Source organism: Coloeus monedula (assembly GCF_965178545.1).
Source record: "Coloeus monedula genome assembly, chromosome: 17".
Lineage (NCBI taxonomy): Eukaryota > Metazoa > Chordata > Aves > Passeriformes > Corvidae > Coloeus > Coloeus monedula.
This window is the reverse complement of record NC_138797.1, coordinates 7,343,551-7,367,204: the sequence shown is the minus strand read 5'-3', so window position 1 is coordinate 7,367,204 and position 23,654 is coordinate 7,343,551. Positions and strand designations below refer to the sequence as shown.

The following is a 23,654-nucleotide window of genomic DNA, read 5'->3' as shown; positions in this document are numbered from 1 at the left end:
TCCTGCCCTGTAGTAGCTTTACTGGTAAAGGAGTATTTCTGGTGATATCACCACGAGTTAACTGGCACAGGAAGAGGGAGAAGATTTGTCTCTCCCTGCCTTAGGCAGTGCCTGAATCTGATTTCCTTATTGACAGCAGGACCGCGGGTGCTGTCCATGTGCAGAGTCTGGCTGAAGGAGAAGGTCTGAGCTTTCCAGGGCCCACTGCTTGGTCCCAGGCGGTTTGCACGTGTGTACCACGGGTACAGTCCCCTTGTTTGGGACATGAGCACTGAGCTCTGGGCTCCCCAGCTGTGGAATCACTCATCTCAGCCCTGCATGGGAAGGGGAGCTGCCCGGCCTGCCCCAAGTCTGACTTCTCTGTTTTCTTGCAGAAATAGTGAATTACGAGTTTGACACCAAGGATCTTGTGTGCCTGGCCTTGAGCAGTGTTGTGGGAGTCTGGTACCTGCTGAGAAAGGTAAATGAGGCACAGCTGGGGGCTGGGCTGGATCAGACACGGACCTATTTCCATGCAAGATGGGGATTCCATGTGCAGCGGGACCTAGATCTCTTTTTCCTGTCCTTCTCAGCACTGGATTGCCAACAATCTCTTCGGGCTGGCATTCTCCCTCAACGGGGTGGAGCTGCTGCACCTGAACAATGTCAGCACTGGCTGTATCTTGCTTGGGGGCCTCTTCATCTACGACGTGTTCTGGGTAAGCGGGAGCGTTCCACAGGCTGTTGGTTGGAAGCGTGTATCTGGCATTCTGCCTTTCTGGAGGCACCATGCTGGCTGGACACACACTTGCAGTCAGAATTTTCACTTTCTCAACCCAGAGGGGTGTGGCAGGGTTGATGACAGAATCCACGGTGGCAGAATGTGGCTCATCAAATGTGTTTTCTTTTATTCTCTCACTCAGAGAGTCCAGGGCTGGCAGGAACTTCATCAGGGCTATTTTGGGGTACTTGGTGTGTGTCATATCTGGTCCTGTATTCCCCACTATGGTCTTCCCAATGCCTGACAGCTGTTGGGTGGGCTGGAGGCTGCTCTGGGGCACACTGAGCCTGCTTGTGTGAGCTGTGCCTTGGCTCTCTCATCTGCTGGTTTCGTTAGTGTCCTTCTGTTCTCTTGCACAGAGGACCAGACCTTGGAATGCCTCCAGTCCCTTTTCCTCAGCCACTGCTGCACCCTGACTTTTTCCTTTTGAGGTTTTCCTTATTTGTTGCAGTGTATTTGAGCTGCTTTTTTAGAGGAAAGGGGAGGGGAAGGCAGGAACGCAGTCATGTGCTCTGCTCTGTGCATGGAGAATGTGACTCCTTGTAATGTCCGTATTCCCCAGTCCTTCCTGCTGCCTCCACCTTCTGTATCACCATGTTTCCAAATGTCTGAGAGCCGTGTATACACTGAGGTCTGTCCAGCAGCTCTGCAGCTGCCTGTGTAATCCCTCCATATTTACACCTGGCTAGTGTGGGTTGTTTTGTACTTGGCCAGTGCTGCCCCTGTTTCCCAGGCTCGTTAACATTCTGGGTTCTGCGGTTTTTTTAGCCTGTGGGCCACTTCCTCCAGAGCTCTCAGCTGGAGAGGACTCAGCCTTCTGCCTTAGCACACCTGGTGCCCCAGGCCCTGCTTAGTGTGTGAGCGTCTTCCCGGTGCTTTGGAGACAGCGAGTGCACCCCTCTGCTCTCCATTTGCTGGCTGTCTCCCACCTCGGCTTCCCCAAGGATTATAGTATTGCCCTTATGGAAGGGCTGCCTTGAAGTGGAGGCCCTCTTACTGTGCCCCTCTGCAGGAACTGGTCGCTTGGATCTTGGCATGGATTTATTCACAGTGAGATCCCAGGAGGGTTTCAAGGAGGAAGGAGATCTCAGTGGGTTGATGCTGTTGCCCGCACATAGTCTTGGGGGTGAATTTGCATGTGGTGGTTTTTTTTCCCTGATCCCAGTGTGGAGTCCTGTCACTCTGTGACAATGCTCAGAACTTGCTGCACCTTACGGGAGTTAATCTGATGCTTTAAGATTTCCCTTTAATCCAAGGCTCCAGGATCTTGCTCACCCAGTGCTAACCAGCACCTGTTTTTTGTGCCTGCTGGACTGGAGGCTTGGAGATGGAAAGGAGCAGAGGTCAGGGTGACTGCCCTCAGTGTTTACAGTCCACCCCCCAAACACTGCCAGTATTTACAGCTGATAGGGGCGCGCAAGTAAATGACCTCAGAGCACACTGCATTTGATCTGACACTTGCCCCGTCCCTGCTGGAAGCTCCCAGGCTGGGACGCTCCACTGGGAGCTCCTGCCCTCCAACTGGACTTTCCATGGAGCTGACTGATTAAAGCTGAAGCGAGGTGCAGGGCTGGGTGGTGGGCAGCAGCTCTGCCATGTGAGTGCTGTCCCCATGCTGCTCTGAGAGCAGGACAGCCAGGAAGCGGCCGCCTCCTCCAGTGCTGTCATGTGCCTCCTCCCCCGGACCATGGGCTGGCTTGCAGGGCTCCTGTGCCCACATTTTGGCAGGTCTTTGACTGTTTTCTGCCCCTGAGGCCACTCCTGGCCCTGGGGTGAGGCTGTAGCTGAGCATGTGTGTGTTCCTGTGCAGCTGTGGTCACCTTGGGCTCCTCTGTTGCAGGTCTTTGGCACCAATGTGATGGTGACAGTTGCCAAATCATTTGAGGCGCCAATAAAACGTGAGTAGATCTTCCCTGTGTGATGGGGTCTGTTCTGCTGCAGGCCCTGCTCCATGCACCCTCCACCTCTGGAGATGGCTCGGGCTGGGATGTGTGCAGGAACATTTCCTGCTAGAGACCCCTCCTCCCTGTCATTGGTCAGCCTCAAGTCAAGACAGGTCTCTGGAGAGGGATGGTTTGCAGAGCCCTGGTCTGTCTGGGTCACTCTGCACCTTTGGAGTGCACAATTTCACCTTTACAAAAAAAGAGTCCAAACCAAATAAACACCACAAAAAAAACCAAACAAACACAAAACAAAAAAACAACAAAAAACAAAAACCACAGAGCCCCAAAGCAGCAGGAGGGATGAACTGGTGCTGCTGTGGAGCATGCAGTAGTTTGGGTCCTGGGACCCCTTGGTTTCTTGTCCTGGAATTGTCAGAGAAAGAACAAGGGGAGCTACAGGGAAGGAGGGGGCTGAGGGCAGGAACAGGTCCCTTGCCCTGCTCTTGTCCCTGTTTGCCAGGCCCAGTGGGTCTGGGGTCTACTCGGTGGGGACACTCCCCCTCACTGTGCTTCGCTCTGCCCCTCGCAGTGGTTTTCCCTCAGGACCTGCTGGAGAAGGGGCTGGACGCTGACAACTTCGCCATGCTGGGACTGGGAGACATCGTCATTCCGGGTGAGGACAGAAGAGCGGGGACGGGACTGGGATCTCCTTCGAGGGGGCTGCGGGGAGCTGAGCAGGTGCCTCGCTCTGCCCTTGGCAGGCGCAGCCCCGCGCGGGTCTCCGGTGGGTTGGGAGTCTCCCCGCAGGTCCGGTGCTGTCCCGGTGCCGCGTGCCACGAGAGGGCACTGTCACCCCGGGCACGGCACCGGCCCCGGAGCGCCGCGGCTCCTGCCCTGCCTTCCTCAGCCTGCCCTGCCCCTCTAGGCCCTCGCTGTCCCTTCCCTGCTCTTCTGGCCCCTCGCTGTCCCTTCTCTGCCGCTTCCAGCCCCTCATTGTTTCCTTCTCCCTGCAGGGATCTTCATTGCCTTGCTGCTGCGGTTTGATATCAGGTGAGCAGGCGGCAGGGAAGGGTCTCTGGCAGGTTGGATCTTGCAGCATATTTGAGCTGCTTTTGTAGGGGAAAGAAGAGATGGGGGAGCCAGGAGCGCAGTCATGTGCTCCCTTCTGGAGCTGGGCATAGGGACTTGGGAGCAGGGCAGGGGAAAGGAAAAGCTCTTGGAAGAGGGGGCTGGCTCTGTGCGTATGTCCTGAGCACTGGGGATGAGTGGTTTGAGTTCAGGCATAGGTAGGGCAGGCAGCATAGGAATGGGAATCGGGGCAGCAGCATGTAACAGCCCCAGAGAGCCTCACCAGCTCCCTGAAACCAAGGAGTGGAGGGCAGTGAGAGAAAGCAGTGACAGCGTGGGAAAGAGCTGGGAGTGCTGGCACCTGGGAAGTGCTCGCGTGGATGCAAATCAGTGCCTGGCAGTGCTGACTGCCTCCAGGTTACCACTGACGTTGGAGGAAGCAGCTCCAGGGAAGCTGCACCTACAGCCAGGCTGCAGCAGTTGCCCCACACCAAAAGGCTCCGGGAAGTAGGGTGCTCTGTGACTGCAGTGGTGTGGCCCCACTCCCACTGCTCTTGCACAGACCCTCTGGTCTGTGCCAGCTCTTCCAGGTGTTGCCACCCACATCCTGCCTGCACCTGCTGGGAATCCCAGTTCTCACAGCCTGCCCTGTGATAAAACAGCAACTGCTGAGAGCCAGGGACAGGCCAGTCTCCACCAAGACAACAGGGCCTTCTCCCTGGGTTCCAGCCATCCAGCCTGGGTTCCCAGTTGCCATCCAGCAGCAGGATTGCTTGCGTCCTTCCCTTCTCCAGCCCCTCACCTGGGTATTACTGCCTCCAGTCCCACACTGCTCCCACAACACGGGGGCTGCACAGGCAGAACATTGCTCCCCACTCCAGCATGGTGGGAGATGGCTGAGAGTACCAGGCCAATTCCATTTTGGCCACTGGCATTCCAGACCTGAGGTCACTGAGCTCTTCCCTTTCCCTACAGCCTGAAGAAGAACACGCACACGTATTTCTACACCAGCTTTGTGGCCTACATCTTTGGGCTGGGCCTCACCATATTCATCATGCACATCTTCAAGCACGCCCAGGTGAGCTCCACCCTGCTGCCTCCTGTGGATGCACATCCAAGTGGGTCAGGCCAGCTTGGCCACGAAGTTCTGCATCCTGCCAGGAAAAAGATTTATTCCTCTCCTCTTGGCTTTTATTTTCCAGTGCCTGCCTGTACCTTTCCCTGTCCAAAGCTCCTGTGCCCAGCTGGAGCAGAGGCCTGTTTGGGGCAAGGCTCCCTGTTGCCAACAACAGCCCCTCAGCCAGGGGCCCTGTGTTTTTTGGCTCTTTGCAGCCAAGCTGCCCTGAGCACCCACTGGCTGTGCTGCAGGGGGCCTTGGGAGCCCATACACTGTGGTCTGCACAGGGGCTTCAGTGTGTTCATGGCCCACTGGGACCTCACAGTGAGGACTTTCACTGAATCCCAGAAAGGTTTGGGAAGGGACCTTGGAGACCATCTTGTTCCAACTCCCTTGCCACAGGCAGAGACACCTTCCACTAGACCAGGCTGCTCCAAGCCCTGTCCAGCCTGGCCTTGAACACTTCCCAGGATTGAACATCCACAGCTTCTCTGGGCTGCCTGTGCCAGGATTTCACCCCATTGACAGGGAAGAATTTCCTCCTAATACCAATCTGGCTTCATGCTGCTGCAGCTCTGACTTAGCTCTTGAAGCTGCTTTTTGGGGTGTTAACCATCTGTGCAGCCGTGTGACAGACACCATGGGTGCAGAGGAGACAAGGCCATGAGCTCACCTTGCACTCCTCCCAAGGGGTGATTTGTGGTTTGGTTTAACAGTTGTTTTTCTTCCCCACAGCCTGCGCTGCTGTACCTGGTCCCCGCCTGCATTGGATTCCCACTTCTCGTGGCCTTGGCAAAGGGAGAAGTAACTGAAATGTTCAGGTGAGCCTCAGCTGGGGATGGAGCTGTTTTGCCGGCGGCGCTGGAGCACATGAAGCGTGCAGATGTTCCCACGCCTGGGCACAGCTGGAGGGACGGGTTCATCTGGGCATGCTCTGGGTGTGCGCCGGCACGTGCGTGGGTGGAGGGAGCGGGTCTGTGTTTGTACACGCCGGGCCTGGCTCCAGCCGCCTCCTGGGAGCTGTGGTGTGGTACCAGCAGGCAGCACCTGGTATTGCTTTACACCCCAGTGACAGGCCCTTCCCATGCGCTGGCAGGCAGGGGAGGGTGGGACTGCACACCTGGTGTGGAGATACTTGGTCATTGTGTCCCAGGGCCTGTGGGTGGGGAAAAAGTGGAGCCAGAACTGGCTGTGAGAGCAGCCAAGGCTGGTTCGAGCACATCCCAACCTCCCTGCTTGGGCAAAGTCTCCTGGTTTGCAGCAGTCTCCCTGCCCCACAGACTGTGGATACAGAGGAAGGGGGACCGGGCTGTTGTGCTCCAGCTGTTCCCTCAGCCTGTCCATGCTGTGGGCAGCTCTGGCCTCCTGCCTGGGAGCTGTTTCTCTGTCATGCTCGAGACTTGGTGGTGGCTCAGTACAGTAATGATGGTTGATGCAGAGGAGTGAAGGGAACATCCTAAAGCAGAGCTGTGCACCATCCAGCCTCCCCAGTGCCCTTTCCCCAGGGAGCCTCCCTGAGCTCCCAGCCTGCTCAGAGGGCTCAACGGGAAGCCAGCTGTCCTCCCTCCTCCCTCCCCTCCCCTCCCCTCCCCTCCCCTGGGAGATGCAGGTATGCGTGTTCCCAGCGGCTCTCAGCTGGGCCATCCCCAGCCCTGCCGCACCTGCCCCTCCTTTGATGTTTGCTTCTGACAATTGCTGCTGCAGGCACTGAGTGTCCTGGGATCGTCCTTCCTGTGCACCTGGGATCCTGCAGCCGCTCTCCCCAGTGCTGTGACTCACCAGCTGACAGCAGCAGCACCTCCTGCCAGGAAACTGGGGAGAGATGAGCTGTGAGGCTGGGCCCGCTGGGCAGCAAGGAGCACAGGGAGCCTGATAGCCAGGGGCTAGTGCACCTCATCCCCCCACCCCCCAGAGCAGTAGCACAAGCTGTTCCAGCAGCAAAATGTTGCCAGGGCAAGGGCAGGATGCTGGAGGATTGCAAACTTGACAGCCCGTGGGGCCAGACCTCCCTTGAAGTGGCTCCAGTTGCAGGCAGAGGAAGTGGGATTCAGAGGGACCGATGCCTGGAGGACAGTGGCTCCCACCACAGGAATCCCACCAGGTGTAGCTCTGCTGTGCTGCTTCACTGCACCCTGATCCTCCCTGGAGCTGGCAGTTCCTGTGGTCTCTGCCTGCACGTGGTGTCTCACAGCAGTGAGGGTCTGCAGGCAGGGTGGGAGTGAGCAGATCCATGCTGCCAGGGAAGGGGTGCTGGTGGAGCAGAGGTGGGTGACACTGGGATCAGCTCCATGGCTCTCAGCCTTTCCAAACCTCCCTAGGCTAGGTGGGAAGCTCTGCTCTGCCTCCCTCAGCAGTGAGAACCCATCCTGCCCCTCACACCTGCTGTGGGCACACTGTGCTTGAGTGGCAGGACAGGGTCTGCTGCATCTCCCTGTCACCTGCCCAGTCCCTGGGCTGCTCCACTGCCACCTCCCCACTGCTCAGGCTTGCTCTCCTTTGGTTCTGGCTGCCTGGCTCTGCTCATGCCAGTGGGAGCTGCCTCATCCCTGAGTTTCAGTGCTCACTTTTCCATGCTGCAGCCCTGTCCTGGAGTCTGCAGGCAAGGAGAGGTCAGCGGGTGCCAGCAGGTGAAGGGGGATGCCAGGCTTCCTGCACAGGGTGGTGCATTCTCAGTGCTCTCACTCCAAAACTTCTGCTTTTTCTCTCTCCCCCCTCTCCTTTCTGTCCTTGTCTTTCCCTTCCTGCTTCCTCTCTCTCCTGCAGCTATGAATCCTCTGCTGAAATCTTGCCACACACACCAAGACTTACCCACTTCCCCACGGTGTCTGGCTCGCCGGCCAGCCTGGCTGATTCCATGCAGCAGAAACTGTCCTGTCCCCGCCGACGCCGGCAGCAGAGCCCTAGTGCCATGTAGCCACTGCCGCTGGGGCCTCTTGTCTGTCGCTCTGGCCAGGTAGGGGCAGGTCCTGGCTCTCCCTGGTCCAAGCTCTCCGTATTTCCAGCTCTCCTCGCTCCATGGGCAGAGGCTGGAGCTGTTGCTGTGCTGCTGTGGGCCAGTTTCTCTCCCGTTCTGAGAGAGGAGACTGGGAAGGGCAAGTGGATTTGACATCCCAGCTCTTGTCCTTTCTGCTTGGAGCAACATTGCTGTTTCCTTAGCTAGAGCCCTGGGGCTACTGCTGGAGGGGGTTTGCAGCCAGAGGAGTGCGACCCCAGGAGGGAGCACTGCTGTTGGTCTTGCTGCAATTCCCCTGTTAACCGGCCCCACTGGCACCAGTGCTCAGCCAAGGAAAGCATGTGCTATCCAGGATATCCAGTAGTGCTCTTGGGAACAAGGACAGACCCTCGGGCACAGTCTGGCCCCTGGCTGGGTCCACCCTATCCTTGGAGATGTCTGAGGGGGATGCATCCCTCATCTCCCTGCCTGGGCTCTGCCCCATGGGGTTTCCTGTGCTGGGGGCTGATGGCTGGAGCCCACCTTGTCCTCAGCAGCAGCAGGGCAGACCCCAAGGCCACAGGTTGGGCTGTCCCCACGTGTCAGAGGGCTCTGTCCCCAGGAAGGAGCTGGCCCCACTCATGTCCCTCTTGTCCCCAGCTACGAGGAGAGCTCAACCCCCAAGGAGGTGCCAGGGGCTTCCAAAGAAGAGCCAACAGAAGCCTCCAAGAAGGAGAAGTGACCTTGCCCGTGGGCCATACCCAGTGCTGCTGGGCTGGGGCCCTTCAAGACCCTCTGCAAGTGACAGACGATGAAACAATTGTGCAAGAGCATCGTGTTGTGTGTGTCGGAGCAGCCACCCAGGTGGGGTATCGATGTATGCCGGTTTTTAAATTTTGTATTGTGCATTTGCTTTCTCTCATATTAAACCATGTTGAAGGACGGAGTGCTGGTGTGGCCATGCCCTGCTCAGCTGCCCAGCCGGCACCGGGATTGGCGTCCAGCTCACCCACCTTCTCCCAGTGGGGCCAGTGGCCATTGTCTGGCTGTTTCCAAGTGACCAAGTGACCGTCCCCTTCCCCCTCCCACTCCTCTGGCACTGGGCCTTCCCCCAGCCTGGCCCCTGCTTTGCGATACCCAGATTTAGGGCTGCAGTCACTGACCTCTGTGTGAGTTTGAGCTGGGATTTGGCCCCAGAGCAGCGTGGCTGAGCAGGGATCGGGATGCAGGAATCCCGCAGGGTGGGGACGTGCTCTGCCTCAGCTGCTGGGGTGCTCATCGAGCTGAGGCTAACCCTCCATGGCCTGGGGGAGAGGGAATGGGAGGGGTAGGGGTGGGTGACTCCAAACCCAGCCCTGGAGCAGGGTGAGGACAGCATGGATTTGTCCCCCTTCCTTGCAGGGAGCCAGGCACCATGCTGCACCCCTTGGGGCTGGGATGGGCAGAGGATGCTGGTGCAGGCATGGGGGCTGGAGGGGCTGCAGGCAGGGGCAGCTCCAGCATCCACCTCGGCTTCCACTGGGACCAGCTGCCCTGTGTCCTGCAGCACTGGCAGTGTCCTCCCTACCCCTCCTGGGGGCCCACACGTGGAGGATCCTGCATCCCTCTGGCCATGCCCACTGCCAGAATAAATAGAAAGTGTTTGCTGGCTTGGCAGCTCCTCCACAAAAGCTGTATTGAACCATTATTCCCTGCGCCGGCTGCGAGCACTAAAAGTGGCGCCTCGCGTTCTGCCATCTAATGACCCTTCGCAGGCTCCTACAGATGTTTTCTATGACTTACAGCTCCTTTTCCAACAGCCCTGTCCGCAAAAACAAGAGGGGCCACTTTAATTCCAATTAAATACCTCCAGCTAAGCAAACAGTGTGCAGCAGGGTCTGGGTACAGCACGGCCGCCAGGCCCAGCCCACCGAGTCGCTGAGTCTAGACTCCAGATGTGATTTCACCAGCCTCCAGTGTTCCGTGGAAAAGGACTCTGGCTCTGCCGTGGGGTGCAGGACCCTACCCTGACTCAGGACCCCACTCCCCACCCTGGTGTGTCCCTTGGTGTGGGGCTGGCACCACATCTTGGGAGGCTCTGCATCCTCCCTGGTTTCGGGTGGTGGGAGCTGCATCCCTATGCAGCCTCCAGAGGCCCCAAAAGTGCAGGAGCAGGCTGGGGGGTGCACAGGGTACCCCCCGTGCCAGCATCGCCCTCCTGTCTCCCTGCTGCCCCGCAGAGCTCAGCGCAGCTCGTGCCTGCTGTAGGTGTGGTGGAAGCGTGGCGGGGAGCTTTCCCAGGGCTGCAGGGAGCGGAAGGCCTGGGAAGGGGAGAGCAGGGTCACCCCTCACCTTGCCTGGCCGATAAGCCTGGGCCGGCCAGGAGGAAGGAAGTGTGTTGGGCCCTGCAAGGAGCCGCCAGTGGAGCCAGCACTTCAGCGCTCCCCGGTTTGCTTGCCTGCTGCACCTGGGCCTGTGGCACCTCCGGTCCCGCCAGGGCTGAGGCCACACGGCTCCACTGTGTCTGGACCGCTGCTGGGCCACCTTCCCCTCTCCGCAGGGTCCCTCCGGCTCCGTGGGGGCTGCGGAAACATGGATGTGCCGACTCCAGCAGGAAACCTCCATCCACTTAACTGCGCCCAGCTAGGGCAGGGCCTAGAGCTGCCTGTTCTGCTGCCAGCAAATGTGGGGTTTGGGATGATCCTCACTCACCCATGGCACCTCAGGGCAGTGGTGTAGATGCCTGTTGGCCAGGGGAGCTCCTGGGCACATGCCCCTTGTGCCAAACTCTCAGCAGGAATTGTAGTGGGGTGGGATGAGCTGAACTGGGGGTGCCCAGGGTACAAACGCCAGGCAAGGGGAGGGTGGTTTCACGTTTGGGGAGTGCTGGTGCCTGGAGTGAGGTGGGACACACCACACACCAGGGCTGCTTGTCTCTAGAGCCCTGTGGAGCCTCCTCACTGCAGCAGGGGTGCAGCTAGGTGATGATGGGTGATGGGTGCTGCAGTTGCACTTCATGCTCCACCACGCAGGGCAGGGGATGCTTTGCTGTGATGGTGGGTGCTGGTGCTGAGAGCCGGGGTCCCGTGTGATGATGGGTACTGGCGGTGGCGCCCGGCCGGCGGCTGCGAGCAGGGAAAGGAAGCAGCTCAAGGCAGCCCCAGCCCCGGCCGGCCGGCGAGGAGGGGCAGGAAGCTGGAATAAATCCCAGGAAGGGCTGCCTGGCTCCAGCTGGTCTGGGCTGCAGCGGATGGAGCTGGGAACGGGAAGGGAGAAGGCGGGAGGGGAATGCGCAGGGGCTTTCTCAGGCCTCGGCCCCGCTCCAGCTGTGCCGGCGGCCCCGGCACATCTGCAACCCTGGCTCAGCACTGTCATGCGGACATGGGGGGGTGGAGGCTCTGTGCAGCCTCAGGGCTGACCTGCGGATGGCACCGGGAGAGGGGATCTGGATGGAGCCCAACCCCAGCCAGGGCAGGAGCAGCCCAGGTTTGGGGGTCCTGATCACTGGTGGGGGCCCAGCCTGACCTGCGGCGTCTTGTGCCGCCTTCCAGCCCTGCATGCCGGAGTGCGGGGCTGGGTGCTGCCGGTTCTGGAGTGCCGGCCGTACCCCGTCCCCCCATCACAGCAGCACAGGCAGCCCCGCGGCCCCTCGGCGGCCTGGCGCGGCCGTGCCCTGTGTGGTCCTGGCGGGGCGGGGGCGGCCGGGGGCTTTGATGTGCTCGGCTGCCGGGCAACCCCTGCTCAGCGCAAAGCAGCCGCCCCCCGGCTGCCCCCCCGGCCGGGCTGAGCCCCGCCAGCACCATATGGCCGAGGCTGCTGTTACCGCGCCGCGCGCCCCGTTCCCAGAATTGAGATGGAAATGAAGCTCTGTGTTCTGCCGGACAGCACTGCTGCGCCGGCCGGCACGCCGTGCCAGGCCAGGACCCCGAGGCCAGCTGTGGCCAAGGCAGTGTCCCGGTGCCACACTGGCAGCCCTGACCCCAGCACCCCATCCCCAGCACTCCAACGTGCAGAGGGATGGGGTGAGAGTATTCTGCTCTCGGGGCCATCCCATGGGCTGGAGCAACCGGAGTGGCTGTGCCAGGGCGGCTGTGCCACGTGTGCCATGACACCCACCACGGCCACGCAATCCGTCCCCGTCCCCACGCCGCCCGGGGTGGCCGGTGGCAGGGGCGCGGGGTCCGGATCGTCCTGGCATTGTTGGCGGCGCAGCTGGCGGTGGCGGCGGCCGGCCGGCGGCCCTGAAAGACATTCCTGTGCACAATGTCCCCGGCCTCCCGCCGCGGCCCGGCCACTGCCGCCAGATGGGGGCTAATTAGCAGCTTTGAGAGCCGCGGTGGGAACCGGGCAGCACCGGGCCCTCCGCCGCGCCCTGAATGGAGGGGGCGACCCCAGCGCCGTGCCCACCCTGGGAACCACCACCGCACCGGGCTGGGGAACACAGGGAGGAGGGACAGAGGGAGGGACGGGGGGGACAGAGGGATCCAGTTCCCCCCGGCCAGGCTGGCAGGGTTGGAGTTCATCCATGCTCTCCAGGATTGCTGCCCCCCCTCAGAAGAGGAAGAAGAGGGGAGGCCTTTGGCTCCCTGCATGCTTGGGGACGTGCAGCAGGGTCTGGCCCCCCAGCCCAATCCCATAAAGGGCGGGGAGAGCTGCGCTGGCACTTGGGCACACGTGTTGGTGTGCAAGGCAGGATGTATGTGTGCATGAGAATGTACGTGTGTGTGTGTGTGTACCTGTGTGTGCATCCATCCACGTGTGCCTCTGTTGTGTGCGTGTACTTGTGGCTGCGTTTGTGCTCCACAGGTTTGTGTACGTGCGTGAATTCTCCTATGCACACGTTTGGGTGTGTCCCACACACATCTGCGTGTGCAAGCACGTCCATGTCCCTGCCTTTGTGTGTGCACACTCACACCCACCCTGCGTGTCTGTCGGTACGCGCACCGCGTGTCAGTGTACACGCACCCGGGAGTGTCTGAGGCTGCAGCTTTGCCTGCTCCCTCCCTTCCCTCACCATTTCGTGCTGCTCGGGGTATGCCGGGGTCTCGCTTGGGGGGCCCTCCCGGGGCGCTGCCTGCCCTCCCCGCAGGTGCGGGGTAATTAGCAGTAACGCTAATTACAGCCCGGACCAGAAACCCTTCGGGGCAAGGACCGGCTGTCTCGCACGGCGGCGGGACCTCCGCCGGTTTCCCCCGCGGCAGGACCGTCCTCGCAGCCCACTCTCCGCGCCGACCCACGCACCCAGCACTCGACCCCTCTGCCCGCCCCTCGAGTGGACCCGAACCTGGCGACCCCGGCCCCGGCAGCCGCCACCGAGCAGCTCTGCGGAGGTTTGAGCTCCGGGGAACGGGGAACACGGAACTTGGGGCGAGGGGCGCGGCGCACGGGCTGCTCCCTGTGGGGATGCCCGTGTGCCTGTGCCCCCGTGGTGCCCCGGTGCCCCCGTGAGGGTGCAGATGTCCCCCTGGGGGTCCCTGTGCCTCCTGTAAGGTCCCAGTGGCCCCCGTATCCACGTGAGGATGCCGGTGTCCCCGTGGGAGTGCCGGTGTCCCCGCGGGGGTCGCGCTGTCTCTGTGGGGGTCCCGGTGCCCCCCGTAGGGGCTGCAGGTGTGTGTCCCCCGCCCCGCCCCCGTCGCCATGGGCACCGCCCGCCCGGCGCCGCGCTGACAGCGCGCGGGGTTTTATGAATGGGTGACGTCACGGCCCTGGCGTCTCACGGTCTGAGCCGCGGCGGAGGCGGGAGGGGCGCGGGGAGTGCGGGGGGGCCCGAGCGCCCGGAGGGGCACCGGGGGCCTGAGGGGGCAAGGGGCGAGCGGGGCTGCGGGGAGCCCGACACCGGGAGCCCGAGGGGCGAGCACCCGCGTTAATGGCGGGGCAGGGTGGGTGCTCCCCACCCCTGTAGCCTGCGCCGCGCCGGTGTCCCCTCATCGCAGCCCAGGCCCGTCACGGCTCTCTCCTCGCCATTGCCCCTTTAAGACGCTGCCCTTCGGGGCGCATGAATGGAGCGGGCGGGGCCGTGTCCGCCCCTCCTGCGCTGCCGTTGGCCGGGGCTGCCCCGCGGCCCCGCCCGTCCGTGGCCGCCGCTCTATAAGTGGCGCGGCGGGGAGCGCGCTCCTTGTCCGCCCGCAGCGTGCCCGTCTTGTCCGTCCCGCTCGCAGCCCCTCGCCATGAAGGTCGCCGCTGTCGCCTCTTCGCCGCTGCCCGCGGGCGCCGGCGGCCCGCTGAAGGCGGTGCGGCCAGGGGAGGCCGCCCGCTGCGGGCCGGGCCCTGGGGTGTCCCCGGGGGCGGCCGAGCAGGCAGCCGCCGCGTTGCTGTACGATATGAAGGGCTGCTACTCGCGGCTACGGGCACTGGTGCCGACGCTGCCGCGGCACCGGAGAGTCTCCAAGGTGGAGCTGCTGCAGCACGTTATCGACTACATCTGGGACCTGCAGCTGGAGCTGCAGTGCGGCTCCCCCCGCCCCGCTGCCGCTGGGGACTCCCCCGAGGTGAGTGCGGACCCCACGGCACCGGCTCAGACCCGCGCTCCTGACGGGCAGCACCGGCGTTCCCTGGAATCTCCTTCCCCCGATCTGCACCGCGCCCTCTCCTTCCCGAGGATGTCCCTTCCTCCTGCCCCCCTTCCGTCCCTGTCCTCTCCGGCACCCTCCTGGCAAGTCTTGACCGGCCGTTTCGTGTCGCTTTCCCGCAGGCTCCGTGCATTCCCGCTGCCGATCGGATCCTCTGCCGCTGAGACCTCTTTGGACCCTCCACGGACGTCATTCCCGGGATTCCGGTCCCATCACGGACATCGTCCCCAGGACCCCGGCCCTGAGTACCGCGGCTCACCTGCATCCCTGGCTCCCCGGCGGGGCTGCCCTGGGGGTCCCCCGCAGCCTGGGCAGGGGGTGCTGTGGGCCATATCCTTCCTTCTCAGATTGCTGAGAGCATTCCCCGTATTGTATATTACAATGATGCTGGAGAATATTGTTCTACAATAGCTGGAGTTTTGTTATTAAACAAGCCCTTTTCTTTCTGCCCCACGTGCCTTTTCTTCCTGCCCCTCACACCCCTTCCCCCGGGTTTTGGGCGTGTTTAGCCCCGGGGATATGTGTCCCGTCAAACGAGGGGGAGCTTGTGCAGACCACTGTGGGCTGGGTGGGTGTGCGGGGGGAAACAGGGTCTGGGACCCTGTGGTGGTGCTGGGGAGGGGGTCTCTCACAGCCTGGTCCTAATTCCCTCTGTGTCCCAGCATTGCCCCTGCAGAGCCTCTCCCAGTGGTTCCCTGAGGTCCATATATCACTCCCTCCTTCACTCCGTGGGCTCAGATGTGGGGGTGTTGAGGGGCAGACACAGGAGGAAAGATTGTTTGCACCCCGTGGTGTGTGGTGGGATAATGCAGCAGCACTGGGATGTATCTTCCCTTGATCAGCACCTTGATGGGCTGATGGCACAGAGGGGACAGTGCTATGAGCCGGGTGTGGGGCTCTGTGCCCAGATGGGAGCATGGTTTCCCCATCTCCCTGGACAGTGGTGTGTTTGCAGCCTGGGATTGCCTTCACTCCCCTTCCCAGCTGGGCCACTTGCACCCAGCAGCCTTCCCGAGGCTCCCACAGTTGTTGCTGTGTCAGGACTGGGGAATTGCAGGGGTGATGCTGCAGGGATCGGTCCCTTTGCAGGGGAGAGCAGATGCAAGTCCTGAGGTGCTTCTCTCTGTGGCCCCGCCTCTGTGGTTCCTGCTCTTCCTGGTGCAACCCCTGCCTGTGGGGACAGAGAACCTCTTGGGACAAGGAAATTGCATCAGAGGTTGTGCAACCCCGACGGCTGGGGGTGCCCCGGGCAGCTGACCTGAGCTTCCCTGTGACTCACAAACACCCCAAGGACCGCACAGCCTCCTGTTCCAGACCTGTTCAGACCTTCCTACGGGCCTGGCAGGGGAAAACTGGGGTGTCTGGAGGGGCTCTTGTTGCTCTAGTGGGACCCTTTAGACCCTGCAGCCAAGGGCTTTGGGGCTGGAAGGCGTTGACTAGCCCTGGGCACAGGTGTGTGCATGTGCGAGCCTCCACACACCATTGTGTGCGTTTGCACGGTCACAGCTGCGAGTGTGTCCGGGCCTGTCCGTGCCCACTCGTGCTTTCCCAGCCCAGCAGATCCCCTGGCAGGGCCTGTGTAGGGGACAGGTGACTTGGGGCATCAAGACACTGCCTCGCCTGTCCACCCTTGTCCTGCCTGTGACATAACAGCAGGGGCCACGTGGCGGGGCCGGGGGCTCTGGGTCTCTGTGGCTGAACTTTTCCCTCATTGGATGGGTCTCCTCCATCACTCCCCAGGTCCTCTATCACCCCACCCGTGTCCCCTCCATCGCCCGCCTCCCTCCCAGTCCCGTAGCGCGGCGCGGACGGGGCTGTGGGTCCCTCTCCCGGTGCCCGCTCGCACTGCACGGCCCGGACCGGCCTCCTGGAGTAGCCCGGAAGGTCCCGGGACTGGGGGCTCTGCTGGGGCCGGCGCAGGAGGCGCTGGGGCTCTTCCCGTGCCGCGTTCCCAGGTGCCGTCCTTACCTGTTCATTGCCGCTTGATGTGGAAGCTCCAGCTGGAGCTGTGGGGAGAGGGGCTCCGTGTGTGACCATGTGTGTCCCCACGTCTCTGCCTGACCCCTGTCCAAGCCCTGTGTGCCCCGCGACCGAGCCCTCGCGCTGCAGCCCTGGCCGTCACCGCCTCCTCAGAAGACGCGGGGTGGCCACGACCGGGCTCCTGGCACAGGAGAGCTGGGGAAGGGGCTGATGGAGCCAGTCCAGGCTTGCAGCGGGGCTGGCAGGGCTGAACCGCCTGCACGTGTCGGGATGCCGGATGCGGCAGCACCAGGATGCACCGGAGAGCCCCAGGGAGCGCCCAGCCCGCGGGCACCTGCGCCCCAACCGGTCCCTCGGTGTTTTCATGGGACCTGATTCATCCCGGAAGGGATTAGGGACGGGGGAAATAGGTGACGTTGTGGTCTGACCAAGACCCGGGATGGACACTGGCGTCAGAGCTGGTCCCTGGTGTTCGCTGCCACGTACGGTCCCAGGGACACGGAGGAGCTGGAACCCATGGCAGGACCTGCGGCCCCCGCGGTGTGCGGCACCGCACCCGCCTGTCACGGTGAGTGCTGGTGCAGGGCAGAGGCACCCTGGGATAGCGAGGCTGGGGGTCAGGGTCAGTGCTGGCCTTCGGGTCACTGCTGGGGGCTCTGGCCACCACTACAGTCATGGTTGGTGGCACTGGGGGTCCCAGGCCAGTGGGCAGCTGCTCTCAAGGGCTCTGTAAGTTACATTATGTGGGGCTGTGGTCCCTCTGGTGAGGTTGCCCGTGGGCTCTATTTGCCTCCGTGGTGCTGGGATGAGGCCCTGCCTATCCTAAAGATACCTCTGGGTCTGCCAGGCTGGATCCAGGAGGGCAGCTGGACCCCTGTCACCCATAGCCCATGGCACTGGAGGGGCTCACCCTGGCTGGGGGATAGTCCCACCGATGGCGGGTTTGGCAGTGCAAATCCCGACAGCCGGGATTTTTTGGAGGGGGTTGCACAATTCTGCTCTCACTCTGACTGTCCCAATATTTTCACCACTTCCCTGGGAGCTGCCTTCGCACCCCAGACACCCTGACCCCACTGAAATTTAGATAACCCTACACAGGGTTCCCAGAGCCCTTCCCAAAGTGGGAACAGCTGCTGTTCCCTGTCACAAATGGGTTGAGCCCTGTTAGCCCTGGCGGAGTCCCCCTGCCCCAGGACCAGCTCATTGTGTCCCCCACTGCTCCACTGCTCCCAGGCAGGGCACAGCTGAAGCTCTTTGTGACCTTGGCCTGTCCGGGTCTCCGTGTGTCCCCACATGCTGGTCCTGTGCCCCTGTGGGGAGCCCTGGCTGGTATCCCTGGCTCGCGTGCACCCCCACGGTGGGGGGCTGGCAGGGGGTGGCGTGGGACCCTGCATTCCCCCGCTCCCACGAGTGCGGAACAATGGGGGACCCGGCTTCCCCTTTGAGTCATGTGTTGGGCAAGGCTGGGCTTTCAGTGGCCGGAGCACTGTGGTGTCCCCATGTGTGCTGATGTCACCCGGGGCTCCCTGTCCCCAGTATAAGTCCTGGCTGTGCTGGTGCACAGGGAGGGGGTCTCTACACCAGCTGCGCATCCCCCAGACATGTCCTCTGCTCCAGCCTCCAGGTACCAGGACCAGCCTCGAGGTACTGCGTGGCTCTGCCTCCTGCTCCTGCTGCCCGTCTGTGTCTCTGCCATGATCACCAGCCCCAGCACCAATCCTGGCATCAAGGCCTGGCTGACCCAGAGGACACTGGAGTTCGGTGAATCTATGCTCCTTTACTAAGCAGGGCTGGGGGGGACCAGTGGGGGATGATGCCCAGACTGCTAAGGATGGGGAGTGAAGGAGACCAGTGGGCAGCCCCAGGAATGATGCCAAGTCTGCCAGGAATGGGGGATGGAAGGATCATCCTGGACCTGGCTGCTCACTCCCCTAACGCCCCAGGTACCCTATTCCCTTCCTTGGTGTCACCTCAAATTCCCACTTTGCCCCAGGCCGGCGCTTTGGGCTGGAGCTGCTCCAGTCGATGCTGCAGAAGGAGCACGAACTGAACCTGACAGGTTCCTACAACACCCCACTCCTGGGGACTCTCACCTACGCTGTGCCACGGTAAGAGCCACCTGTGGGGTCCCTGTCCCTGTCCCCATCCCTGTCCCAGCCACAGCCGCGAGTACAACTTGTCTGTGTTGTGCAGGATTCACATCCATGAACTGCAGATGAATGAATCCTCACTGGACTTTGCCGAGGATGTGGGGGTGAGGCTGACGGTGCAGCGCGCCCGGATCCAGCTCAGCGCCGACTGGGCAGCCCAGATGGGCGCTGTGTGAGTCCTCATGGGGACAGGGACAGGGACTCAGGGCGGCTCAATGTCACCGCTGTCCCTGTGCTCATCCACTCTGTCCCCAGCCAGGACAGCGGCTCTGTGGAGCTCCGCATGCAGGACCTGGCCATGGCAGCGGTGTTGGGCGTGAGTGAGGATGGCAGCGGCCACCCCACGGTTTGGACCAGTGGCTGTTACACCCAGGGCACCGACCTGCACATGGAGTTTCACCATGGAAACAGGTGATGCCAAGCCCCCTGCTTGGTCCTGTCCCTGGCATGCAAGGATTACTGGTGCCCCAGCCACAGTGGTGGGCTGGGGGAGGCTGGGTGGGTGCCGTGAGGTGATCTGAACACCCCACTCTGCCCCACAGCTGGCTCTACAACCTGCTGGCACCACTGCTCCAAAGAACCCTGCGGCAGCAGCTCAACAAGCAGGTGGGTGCTTGGCCCCTGTGCCCTGGGGTGTCCCTGTCCCCCCCCCACAGCCCAGGCCCAGTGAGGCTTGGAGACCCTCATCCCTTGGCTTGCTGACACCCTGCTCTGCTTCCAGCTCTGCCTTGTGCTCCACAGAGGCGTTGACAGGCTGGATGATGTCCTGAAGCACATGAAAGGTGGGTGAGGGGACCCCAGGACTGGGGAAGGGCAGGGTGGTCCTGGGGGGCTGTGGACAGGACTGGTGCCCAGCAGGGTCTGCAAGACCCCACTGTGGGGCCAGATCCTGACAGAGCCCGGCTGTGGGAGGGGCTGGAGAAGCAAGGACAGGACAGTGATGCTGCAGGGAAGCTCCACCCCATCGGGCAGCCTGCCTCTGCCTGGTGGTCTGACTCCTCCTGACCACCCCTGTGTCCCTGCAGTGTCCAGCCAGCTAGACACCTTTGCCGCCATTGACCACTCCCTGCTGGGGCCGCCCACCATCACAGAGGAGTATGGGGACATTGCCCTCAAGGTAATGTCATCCTGGGCACCCCTGAGCCAGATTTGGGAACAGGGGAGCCTGGCTGATCCTCATGTCCATCCATGCATCTGTGCAGGGAGAGATCTTCAGGGTGGGCACGTACCAGCAGAGACCCCCAGCACTGCCTGTAGCGCTGCCTGTGGCATTACCCATGGCACTGCCCGTGGCTTTGCCCACTCCCCTGCCCAAGACACTGCCCATGGCACACGAGCCCATGCTGCTGTTGGCCGTCACCGAGTTCGTCGCCAACTCGGCTGCCTTCACGTACTTCACAGCCGGGGCCCTGCGCAGGAACATCTCCAGTGACAGGGTAGGGATGCTGGAGGGCAGAGCTGTCCCCACTGGGGTCCCACTGGGGTGTCCCCGTGCTCACCCCTGCTCAGCCCCAGCACCCTGATCCCTCCCTCCCTTCCAGGTCCCGCGGCAGTTCCCGCTCCAGCTGAAGACCAAGAACATGGAGGTCTTCTCCCCCCAGGTGAGTGGGATGGGACACAGGGAGAAAGGGACAGAGAAAGGACACAGAGTAGGACAGGATGCAGGCGGGATGGGACACAAGATGGGATTGCAGGAGGAACAGAAGATGTAATGGGATGCTGGAGGGTGGGACGCAGATATAAAATGATGCAGGAGGGATGGGATGGGGGATGGGGCACAGGAGGGATGGAATGCAGGAGAGAAAGGTCGCAGGTGGGATGGGACATGGGATAACACTGAGGTCAAATGGGATGCATGAGGGACAGGACAGGGAATGGGGTGCAGTGGAAATGGGATGTGTTGAGGGCAGTATGGGATGCAGACAGAATAGGATACAGGCAGGACAAGGACATGGGCAGGGCAGTGATGGGCACATGGGACCTGGGCAATGGTGGGGATCAGATGGTGGCAGTGCCAGCATGGCTCTGTGCCATCCCTGCCCTGTCCCTCCCAGCTGCAGGAGCGCTATCCAGACCAGCCCATGGAGCTGCACCTCTGGGCCCGCCAGCAGCCCCTGCTCTCCTTCCGTCCTGATGCCCTGCATGGGACCCTCTTCAGCTCTGCCGAGGCCTTCGTGGTGCTGCCCAATGCCACCCGTGTCCCTGCCTTTCTGCTGAACATCGTGAGTGGCTGCTGCTGCCACAGCTCAGGGAGCCAGGGGACCCCAAAGGGTTTGACTGGGGCTGGTGTGCCTGTCCCCTGGCTGGGACCATGCTGGGTGATGCTGGGGGATACTGGGACCAGCTGGGTGATGTGGGGTTGCAGGCACTGCCCTGGTCTCTCCAACATCTCTTCTTGCTGCAGGATGTCAACGTGACGGGGAAGCCGACAATCAGCAGGAACAGGCTCGCGGGCACTGTGAAACTGACAGGGTTAGTGCCCGACCCTGAGCTGGGTCTGAGCTCCCCTGGGACATACCTGCAGAGCTCCCCATTCCCCACCTCTGTCCATTTGCCTCTCTGAGTCCTGTATTGCTTGCTCAGACCCCATTCTGCCCCCGGTTCGTATTGTGTCAGCTGCCCTAGCAGTAGGTCCTCACCTGGACCAGCTCTGCTGGGGTCCTGGTCCCACCATGGAGCTCCGCCTGTCCCTACCCTGGGATGGGACAATTCCCATCCCTGTGCCTGGCTCTGACCCTGATCTTGTCCTCCAGGCTCCATGTGACACAGGTGGCATCAAACGTGGGCCCAGTGGAGGTGAGTGGCTGTGCCAGGGAAGCCAAGGGGAGCCTTGGACTCCACATCACCTTGGGAGCAGGGTCTGGGGGGAATCTGGGATGGTGTGGAGCCAATGCATGGCATGTCTGGCGGGGAGCTGAGCCCTGCCTGCACCATGGACCCCTCTGCCTGCTCTGTGCTGGGCTCAGACCCTGCCTGTCCCACAGGTGAAACGTCTGGAGACCCTGCTGAAGTTTGGGCTGTGGCTTTTTGGTGTGCCCAAGGCAAACAGTAAGTGCTGTCCCCATCCTGTCCTCATCCCTTCACAGCTGCACCAGGGCCACCCCCTGCTATGACTTTTGTCTCCCCACAGAGTGGCTCAAGGCTGGCATCCCCCTGCCCCTCCCACATGGCCTCAGCCTGCTCAGACCTCAGCTCTCGCTGCAGCAGGTAGGTGCCACCACTGTCCCCTTACCCCAGGGTCCCCCATGTGCCCCATATCCCCCCTCTCACTCTGACTCCCTACAGGGCTTCGTGCTCATCACCACGGATCTGCAGTACGAGCCATGAGACCACCGGCCTCGTGGGAACCCGGCAGCCCCCCGCCAGCCGTGTCCCTGTCACCATCCCGATGCCATCGTGTCCCCGCGGCCGGCAGAGCCGCCCACTCCTGGGACCCGCAGACCCCCCACTCTCGGCAGGGATTAAAGCGGGAGCGTAGCTCAGCCCGGTCTGTTGTGAGGTGTCTTGGGGAGCCCCCTCAGCCGCGTCTCCCAGGAAGGGTCCCATTCTCTTCTCCTCGATGAGGCATCGCTGTGTCCCCGGCTGCGAGGGGCTCTGGCTGTGCCGTAGGGTCCGTCCCGTGGGGGGTGGGGGGAGGGCTCAGGGCGGCTGGGGACGGGGCTAGTGGCCCTCGGGGACTGGGGTTCCCCCGAGTCCTCGCGGCTCTGTTGGTCATGAGGGTCCCTCTGCTCCCGCTCCTCGCAGCTCCGCGGCCGCTTCTCGTGCTGCCCACGGGATGGTGCTCGTGTCCACGGGCTCCCGCCGCGTCCCGCTGGCCCATGGAGCCGCCAGGGCCCGGCCGCTGTCCCCACGCCCCGGGAATCCCCCGGAAAAGACAGGGGAGGGGCGTCTGGGGAAGGCTGAGCTGGGCGCGTCCTGCCGTGAGAGGGATGTGGGGTGTCTCGGTGTTCCCCATGCTTGTGGCATCCCAAAAAAGCTCGAGTGTTTGTGTGGTCCAAACCGTGCTAGAATGAGCCCTGCACAAAGAGAAGGTGCTCTTTTGAGGGGTAGTCCCGGGAATGCGGGGGGCTGTTGGGTCCCAGTGAGGCTGTGAGTCCCCTGCCCTCCTCCTCCCAACGTGACTATGGGTGTTGAGCCCATGTCCCCAAAACCAGCACCCCCAGCCCAGCTAAGAGCCTGCCCTGGACTCTCCTGTCCCCATCACCCCTTAGTGCCACCCCACCCTACCACCATCCCTCAGGACCACAGCAAACTGCCCTTGGAGCACCCCAACCCTTCCTTGGGCAAGGAGAGGACGTCATTCTCATCCATCCATCCATCCATCCATCCCACTGAAGCCAACTCCTTTGAGCCCACAGTTGCTCAAATTCCCGACAATTGCAAAGACCACAGCACCACCACCAGCTTGAATGACAAATTTATTTGTGGATTCACCTCCACCTGCAAACCGAAGCGTTCAATGGGCTAATGCTAACCCTCGTGCTCCCCGTGTGGGATCTGAGTGGGTCCGACATGGGGAGCGCGAGTCCGTGCTCAGTGGCCAAGTGAACCCCTCCGGAACCTCCGGTTCTCCCCCCACCTCCATCCCAGCTTGGCCCCTGCAGGGAGCACGGCCCCACACATAAATATGGACAGACAAGATAACAAAAATAGCATTAATAGTATTCACAAATGAATTAAAAACTACTCATATATGTACAGCAGAGCACGGGCAGTATGTACATGGACAAGCTGTGGACAGCTGTGTCTGCCCGCGGTGGGCTCCGAAGGATGAGGGCGTTTATTCTGGAAGCTAATTTCAGCTCAAAGGCCGGAGGTTCCCTGCTCCGGCAGCAGCGGGAGCAGCATGGGGATGAGGGGGGAGGGAAGCCAGACACCTCAGTCACTGCATGCACCCGTCACAGCCACGCATGGGGACTGCCTGCGCTATGGGACTGGAAACATGTGGGACAGCACCAGGAGAGGCTAACAGCTCCTGCTGCCCCCAAAGAGGCTCTCCAGAGGTGGAGATGGCTCTCAGCCACTGCCAGCCCTCACTCCCATCTCCCCTGGGCTTGGTTCCCAGCTCATCCCATGAATCGGCCGCTCCCTGGGCTTTGCCATCCCTGTGAAGGTGCTTCCTCTGACCCTTCCAATCCCCAGCTCTGGACTCCTGGACACCACAGCCCCAGCTCTCTGCAAAGCCCCTTGTGCCAGGGACAAGCACTCTCCCCCTC

At 62.0% G+C, this 23,654-nt stretch overlaps 3 protein-coding genes across 3 annotated transcripts in view; all 3 read left to right on the top strand.

Moving 5' to 3' along the window:
• Nucleotides 1-8,706, top strand: part of HM13 (histocompatibility minor 13) — a gene marked incomplete at its 5' end in the record, with an annotated part of 9,373 nt that extends 667 nt beyond the window's left edge. Inside the window, 8 exons of the mRNA XM_082292985.1 lie at nucleotides 375-460; nucleotides 573-698; nucleotides 2,601-2,658; nucleotides 3,233-3,316; nucleotides 3,657-3,693; nucleotides 4,687-4,789; nucleotides 5,564-5,649; nucleotides 8,421-8,706. Coding sequence (XP_082149111.1) covers nucleotides 375-460; nucleotides 573-698; nucleotides 2,601-2,658; nucleotides 3,233-3,316; nucleotides 3,657-3,693; nucleotides 4,687-4,789; nucleotides 5,564-5,649; nucleotides 8,421-8,502 — 662 coding nt within the window. The 3' untranslated portion in view covers nucleotides 8,503-8,706. The remainder of the gene's footprint in view (nucleotides 1-374; nucleotides 461-572; nucleotides 699-2,600; nucleotides 2,659-3,232; nucleotides 3,317-3,656; nucleotides 3,694-4,686; nucleotides 4,790-5,563; nucleotides 5,650-8,420) is intronic.
• Nucleotides 8,707-13,869: 5,163 nt separating this feature from the next.
• On the top strand, nucleotides 13,870-14,757 carry ID1 (inhibitor of DNA binding 1). Its single transcript, XM_082292680.1, has 2 exons — nucleotides 13,870-14,227; nucleotides 14,431-14,757. Exons 1-2 carry the CDS (start codon nucleotides 13,907-13,909, stop codon nucleotides 14,470-14,472), a joined length of 363 nt encoding a protein of 120 aa, XP_082148806.1. The 5' UTR covers nucleotides 13,870-13,906; the 3' UTR covers nucleotides 14,473-14,757.
• Nucleotides 14,758-17,889: 3,132 nt separating this feature from the next.
• Nucleotides 17,890-21,765, top strand: LOC309579578 (bactericidal permeability-increasing protein-like; the record flags this gene model as incomplete). Its single annotated transcript, XM_082292984.1, has 15 exons — nucleotides 17,890-18,049; nucleotides 18,282-18,396; nucleotides 18,482-18,610; nucleotides 18,694-18,849; nucleotides 18,981-19,044; nucleotides 19,160-19,220; nucleotides 19,464-19,555; nucleotides 19,641-19,874; nucleotides 19,980-20,039; nucleotides 20,493-20,660; nucleotides 20,843-20,910; nucleotides 21,192-21,234; nucleotides 21,423-21,486; nucleotides 21,569-21,645; nucleotides 21,724-21,765. The coding sequence occupies 15 exons, from the start codon at nucleotides 17,890-17,892 to the stop codon at nucleotides 21,763-21,765; spliced, it is 1,533 nt and encodes a 510-aa protein (XP_082149110.1).
• Between the last annotated feature and the right edge of the window lie 1,889 nt (nucleotides 21,766-23,654).

Excerpts from the sequence above, each read along its gene's own strand:
- ID1 (XM_082292680.1), top strand. The coding sequence starts at position 13,907 with ATGAAGGTCGCCGCTGTCGCCTCTTCGCCGCTGCCCGCGGGCGCCGGC. Across the intron at positions 14,228-14,430 it reads CCGCTGGGGACTCCCCCGAG|GCTCCGTGCATTCCCGCTGC; the intron begins GTGAGTGCGGAC and ends GCTTTCCCGCAG.